At 46.2% G+C, this 7,572-nt stretch overlaps 1 protein-coding gene across 1 annotated transcript in view; it reads right to left on the reverse strand.

The window, feature by feature from the left end:
- LOC126540211 (protein sax-3-like) overlaps positions 1-6,464 on the reverse strand; it is a 70,969-nt gene extending 64,505 nt beyond the window's left edge. Inside the window, exon 1 of the mRNA XM_055076270.1 lies at positions 6,174-6,464. Within this exon, the coding sequence (XP_054932245.1) occupies positions 6,174-6,464 (291 nt within the window). The remainder of the gene's footprint in view (positions 1-6,173) is intronic.
- Positions 6,465-7,572: the final 1,108 nt, after the last annotated feature.

Raw genomic sequence — 7,572 nt, forward strand, 5'->3', positions numbered from 1 at the left:
AGTACGTGTAGTGACCTTCATCTGTTGACTACCACGTTGACTACAACTCAGGTTGATTACCACTCACGTTGACTACCACGCACGTTGACTACCACTCTACATACACGCAGACGCACCAAGAAAGGAATGCAGGGTCGATCGAAGCAGATTACGATGGCACGCACGCAGAAACAAGCGCGGTCAGGCACGGTCGCGGACGCTGCGAAGGAATGAAACACTAGAGTTGACGTCACAACACCGCGGTTTCCGGTCTCCCCTCGCATCGTCAGCGTCATCAGCAGCGGGAGGCATTTGACAGGGGGCGGAGCTACAGCACAATTTCAACCGACGATTACGTCGCTCCTAAGTGAAAAAAAACCCCCAAATTTTACCTACATGGTTTATAAGGTTCCCGCATCCGTATATGAGCATCTTATTGAATTCGACAGACTCTTCAGCTTCCCTTTAACGTTATACCAATCATTCTTCTTTCCATGGCTTGTTGCGTCGTCCTCAATTTAAGTAGAACGCTTTTCGTAAGCCTCCAGGTTTCTGCCCCGTACGTGAGTACTGGTAAGACACAGCTGTTATAAACTTTTCTCTTGAGGGATAATGGCAACCTGCTGTTCATGATCTAAGAATGCCTGCCAAACGCACCCCAGCCCATTCTTATTCTTCTGATTATTTCAGCCTCATGATCCGGATCCGGACCTGTCCTAAGTAGATGTATTCCCTTACCACTTCCAGCGCCTCGCTACCTATCGTAAACTGTTGTTCTCTTGCGAGAATGTTAAACATTACTTTAGTTGTCTGTAGATTAATTGTTAGACCCACCCTTCTGCTTTGCCTCTCCAGTTCAGTGAGCATGCATTGCAATTGGTCCCCTGAGTTACTAAGCAAGGCAATATCATCAGCGAATCGCAAGTTACTAAGGTATTCTCCATTAACTCTTATCCCCAATTCTTCCCAATCCAGGTCTCTGAATACCTCCTCTAAACACGCTGTGAATAGCATCGGAGAGATGGCATCTCCCTGCCTGACGCCTTTCTTTATTGGGATTTTGTTGCTTTCTTTATGGAGGGCTACGGTGGCTGTGGAGCCGCTATATATATCTTTCAGTATTTTTACATATCATCATCCTCATCATCATCAGCCTGGTTATGCCCACTACAGGGCAAAGGCCTCTCCTATACTTCTCCAACTACCCCGGTCATGTACTAATTGCGGCCGTGTTGTCCCTGCAAACAGTATACTGTATTTTTTTTTTACTTTACCCAATGCCGATTCCCCGTCTTCATAGAAGCTTTCGACTTCCTGGTCATCATGACTGGATGTAGGGGCGTAGACCTGTACAACCTTCATTTTGTACCTCTTATTAAGTTTCACAACAAGACCTGCCACTCTCTCGTTAATGCTATAGAGTTCCTGTATGTTACCAGCTATGTTCTTATTAAACAGGAATCCGACTCCTGGTTCTCGTCTCTCCGCTAAGCCCCGGTAGCACAGGACGTGCCCGCTTTTTAGCACTGTATATGCTTCTTTTGGCCTCCTAGCTTCACTGAGCCCTATTATATCCCATTTACTGCCCTCTAAAATAATAGCACTGCTAGACTCGCCTCACTAGATAACGTTCTAGCGTTAAACGTTGCCAGGTTCATATTCCAATGGTGGCCTGTCCGGAGCCAGGGATTCTTAGCACCCTCTGCAGCGTCGCAGGTCTGACCGCCGCCGTGGTCAGTTGGTTCGCAGCTGCTGGAGACTGAGGGGCCGGGGTTTTATTGTTGTGTTCATATAGGAGGCTGTGGTTAAGTACTGCACCAGGGTGGCCAATCCTGCTCTGGTGAGGGAGTGCGTTACCGGTTCTGGTCACCGGGATGAGGCCACACTCCAGGCCTGTTTATGCAATTTTATCAACACGCGGATTTTTTTTAATCCGGTGGAAAATTGGGCGGCACCGGGATTCGAACCACGGACCTCTTGCACGCGAGGCGGGTGTTCTACCTCTACGCCACCGCTGCACCGAGATGTAAGGGACTGCAACCCTTCGAGGACAACATGCGGTATAGCACTTGTAGGCATTGTGAAGCTCCGATCTACACAATAACACAATTTTGCGTGTTTTGCGCGCCAATCCAACTCGACTGGCTTGCCTTTGATTTGTCTTGGATACAAATGGCTACAGCAGTGATTATACCTGGTGATACATGGTCGCTTTTAGCGACCATGTGTCGCTTTAAGGCTTCGAAGTTGTCGAAGTAAACAGGGAAGTGAGAAGATGTGCTGGTTTTAAACGAGACGGGATCCACTTCAATTACACGCTGGCACGAGAAGTGGGCTGCCGACTTGGTGGTCGCGCTGTTGCTTTTTTAGGGGGCCCGCGGGCGCTCAGGAGGCCAGAGTAGGTATTAATGTAGAAGGTCCCCTAGGGGAACATCAGAAGAGCATCGCCATCGATAACAGAAAAAGGAGGAAAGCAAGAAAGCGCGCTCGCCGTGCAATAGGCTACATAAACATGCAGGGGGGCAGAAGAAATGAAAAATGGGCAGAGATTGAGAAGCAGTTAAATAACGAAGAAATAGGGGTGTATACGGCTGCAGAAACGCACCTTAGAGACTCAGAAGACCCGCCAGTTATTGAGAATTATGTTGGGGAAGGGTGCAACAGAACTAAGTCGGAAAGAAAGGGAGGGGGGGTCGGAATGCTCATCGATCAGGGAGCCAAATGGAAAAGAGTAAATTCACAATGTCAAGAGCATCTTTGGTTATCAGGTACAATGAGTGGGGAAAAAACTTGGCTGTGCGTTACGTATTTGTGGACCGGAAATAATTGCGCAGAGAAGAATAAAGAGTTAATGGAATGCATAAGCGCTCATATTAAGGATTTCGAGAATGGTGCTGAAATTGTCCTATTAGGGGACATGAATTCCCACATATAGGATTTAGATGGCTATACCGACAACAACGGGAAGTCAATGCCAGACATTTGTGAGCAACATAACCTCGTTATAGTGAATACAGGGCCTAAGTGTGAAGGGCAGATCACGTGAGAAATGGGAAACCGGCAATCAACCATTGATTACGGTCTCATGGCAGAAAGAATTCATGATAAGCTGAGAGAAATGGCATTGATGAGGAAGGGTATAGCAGCATAGGGAGTGACCATAAACCCATCATATTGAAAATGGGATATGTAGTTGGAAAAGAGAGCAAAGAGTGCGAAATCACCAGTCTAAATTTGAAAGCTCAACAAATAACAAATATAGTCACTACAGTCGAGGAAGAACTTGTGAAATGGCGAAATAAAGAGTGGGAATATGGTGAGCTTCTAAGTGTAATCACGACAGAAATACGGAAAAAGAAAGAACATGTTCGTTGGAAAAGAAAAAGCAAACCGAAAAGCTGGTAGAACAAGGAGATACGAGAAGCGATCGCCGAACGACAGAAAGCATCTCGAGAGCACAGGCAGACAAAGAAGGCGTAGTTGCCGCAGGATGAAGTTGCCAGTAAATGGGAAATATACCTGGAGAAAAAGTCTATGGTTCAAATACTGGGGCAAGCAAAATTAAAAGGTGAAAGTGAACGTTGGTTGTCAGAAATACGTGAGAAAAAGAAGGCCGCACATAGAATATTTTGGAACCACATAAAGTTATTAGGCAAGAAGTCAACAACAATACAACAACATATCCTAGACGAAAATGAAAACAGACTGGAAAGAGAAGCGGCAATAAATTACATTCGAAAAGTAACAGCCGAATCTTTCCATGGCAATGACGAGGTTGTATTTACAGAAAAAAGAAGAGCATGAAAGAGACCCAAGTGGAAATGGAGTTGGTGCTGACAAATTTCAACTGGAAGAAAGCGGAAGAGAAAATTCTTAAGCGCACATCCACAACGCTAGACAAGGTTACCCTTAGGCTGACTAATGAAATAAGGCCAAACTGTAAGGAAGCTCTAGTGAAAGTAGTGGGAAAAACTTTGAAAGAGAGACGAATACCAGACAGTTGGCGACAAAGCAGAATGAATTTAATTTATAAAGGTAAGGGGGAGAAACATAGAATTCAATCGTATAGGTCGTTGACCATTTCATCGGTAATATACAGGCTAGCAATGCAGGCAATCAAATTAAAGCTTCAAGCATGGGCAGAGAATGATGGCATATTGGGAGAGCTTCAGAATGGCTTCAGAATGGGTACGCGTTTGGATTATAGCTTGTTTGTTCTTACCAAGTGTATTGAAATATAAAAAGTAGAACACAGACCGTTGTATGTGGCCTTTTTAGACATTACAGGACCCTATGACATCGTAAACCGCAACATGTTGTGGTATATTCTGGAAGGGGAAGGCAAAGGTGACGATTGTCTACAGCTTGTGAGAGAGATTTACCTTGAAAACACCGTTTGCGTTGAATGGGAGGGGATGATGAGCGAGGAGAAAATTAATATTGATTAATATTGAGAAAAACATTGATTCACAGTGGAGTAAAATGACTAGGAAGCTTACCAGCAAGTATGCGGCCTGTAGGGTGGGTAACACAGCAGCAAGGAAAGTCAAGCGTAAAGTTAGAGAGGCTGAAATAATCTCATGGGTGGCGGCAATGGAAAAGAAACGTGCCATGAGTAACTACTTAAGAGGAAAGAAAGAAATCAGGAAAGAAACAATTTATGATAACTATAAGGGAAGCTCATTACTTTTCGAAGCGAGATCGGGGTGCCTTAGAACGCGCACCTATAAAGCGAGATATAAGAAGGAAGAAGAAACATGTGCTTGCTGCGGTAAAGCTAGGGAAACTATGGAGCATGTTTCATTAGAATGTGAAGACATCTGCCCAGCGGCCGATTTAGGCCCCACTGACCTCCTTGAAGGCCTTGGGTTCAGCGAGAGCAGTGGAAAAGTAAACATGTCCCCAATAGGGATTAGTAACAGGCGATTGGAGGATTGGTGGAATAAAGTAGGGAAACAACAAAAAACGGAGACGTACAAAAGCACAGTTCGCAATAGGAGATCAGAAAATTTGGTTGTGGGAGTTCATAGTGTCTTTTTTTAATTGTTAGACTAGCTAGGACATTAGGCAGTATAATAGCAAGAGCTTGGTTGCGCAACCCACCGCCCCGTTCCAAAGGGGGCGCTCATAACATCCACCCATCCATAGCGTGCGTCGCGTCCGTGTAGCTAGAAGCGCTTCAGGTGCAGTGCGCGTATGGTACGTAGAGCTTTCACGTTTGCGTGCGTCAAGTCTCTGCGTACGTGTAACTAAAACTGCCTATTGGTGATCTCGGAACGCCATAAACGTGCTCATGTCAGATGCAAAACCATCTAATACAAGAAGTCACCATCACATAAACATGGCACCTTGTTTTGCCGGTACGGACACTTTTAAATACAATTTATTTCCCCGTGTAATCGAGTACTGGAATTCTTTGCCTGGTACTATTCGTTCTCTTTTTTAAGCTTATTCTTGGCGGCCATTGAATAGTTTTGGTTTGTGTTGGTTTGTATTGTTCGTATTGCCTGTATTACTATTTTCATTTCTCTGCCTTTCGCACCTACTCCTGCAATAGCCCGATTGGGCTGCAGTATGTACAAATAAATAAATAAATAAATGTTACACGCTCATGACGTGGCGCCGCCATGTGTCCAATGACGCGTGCACTAAGTGAAGCCTTTAGTGAAGCACATTGCTGCGACATGACGTGTGCAATGGCACACGCATTAGGAGCACGTTTAGTCAGCGAGAACCCTAAAGCCGCCGTGGGGTCGTCTCGACCCCACGGCGGCTAACCTAACCTAACCTAACCTAAGCAGCGTTGAAAATTGTATGCCGAACCCAAAAGTAGTACCGTTTAAATATGTGCACCGTTCCCGTGAGTATGCACCATTGGGTAAGTACCACTGGGTACGTGCCACTGGTACGCGCCGACTTCTCGGCGGCGCCGCTGTGTGGCGCAGCGTGTCCAGAGGGAAGTGCGAGAAACGATTCCAGGTTGCACTACACGCCTCATACATGACGCCTTTCGGCTATTCGCGTACCTGGAATGTCATCGCAGACGAGTTTTGCCCGAAACTTGTTCACTTGCACACTCAGACTGCTGCACCTCTTCCTGTGCGGTGCTTGTTTTTCGTGGAACATCTTAACGAACCACGGCCCTGGCAAGGTGGGCACGCGGCCGAGCGCTTCGGAGACTGCGCATGGCTCACCCTCTCCTCCGAAGTTCCGCTGGCGGGCTGCTCCCGCAACTCGTACCCGGCGGCTGCGTCGATACTGCGGCCGTCCTTGAGCCACGACCCGGCGTCCAGCCCTGGACGCAGCCGGCAGCTGAGCGAGAAGGGCTCCCCCTCGGTCACGAGTCGCTCGCTGTAGTGGGGCGTGTGACCCGCGCCCAGCGACCACAGCTCTTCGTCTTCAGGGGCGTCGAATGGAGCGCCAGCGACAAGAAGGAGTCGCGGCAAGGACGTGGCCGCAACCCATGCGAGCAGGGCGTAGAACATGGCTACTGCTTCTTCTTCTTCTTCCTTACCTTCGGATTCAACGCCTGCAGAAACAAAATGCTGCCGATGTGCTCACGGTAATACGGCCAGCGCTGACGCCTTTGGCGCTGTGGTCCCGTTATGAATTATTACACGCTTACAACTATTGCGTACACTTAAGCACAGGACGCAGTATAATGGATCTTTCTTCCAGCGGGATGTAGAGACCACAGGTCGTAGGCTCGCGGGTCGTTGCTGTTGTTGACCTCAGTGGTTGTGGCACATGCCCACATTGGCGGATCAGCCATGAATCGGGTGGGTAAATTAGGTGAATAAAAACAGAGGAATTGATACCTGAACGTCGGAACTTGGAAAGTAAAATTTTTGTTGCAGGAAAAAAAGCAAACAGAAGAAATCTATAAATAAAAAAACTGATAATAGGTACATGAATAAATAAAAGAAAGCTATGGTGGGGGATGGGTGCGATCAGTCCAGCATTGTAATCCATTAAATTCAATCAGGTAATTTTGGATATCCAAGCAAACATTTCTGTCATTGAAGTAAATGCAGATGCATAACCTAGAGGTTAGTGGCACATAGCCACTCTGAGGGATTGGCCAATAACCGGGTAGTTCCATATAACAGCAAGAAAAAAGATATATAAAAGAACTGTAAACAAAATTGGTGAATAGGTACATGGGAAGTAACAGGTAGATTCTAGCTTATGATTTTAATAGAATGTAGGAATAAATGAAAACAAAAATACAGCTAATATATCGGATTTAGTATAAATATAACAGGACCTTAAATTTTTATTTCATAGTTGCCATTTTTTCCACCCAGCAATCAAATGGTGGGTGGAATCTCCAACCTTCCTGTCATTGTACCCATGGGTCAGGCCCCCAAATACAGTAAATTTTGAACATTTAAGTCTAATCTGAGAAGGCGGAACGGCGTTTGTAATGACGTTTTTCGCCATTCAGGATATATTTGACAATCAGCAAGAACATAATCAATTGTTTCACGTTTCGCGCAAGAGGGGCACTTCGTTAAGGGAACCAGCAGCCCAGTGCATAGTTCAGGAGCTCACTTGACACACGTGCTGCCTTTCGAGGAGCGAAGTGCAACT

This window comes from Dermacentor andersoni, chromosome 2, assembly GCF_023375885.2.
Source record: "Dermacentor andersoni chromosome 2, qqDerAnde1_hic_scaffold, whole genome shotgun sequence".
Lineage (NCBI taxonomy): Eukaryota > Metazoa > Arthropoda > Arachnida > Ixodida > Ixodidae > Dermacentor > Dermacentor andersoni.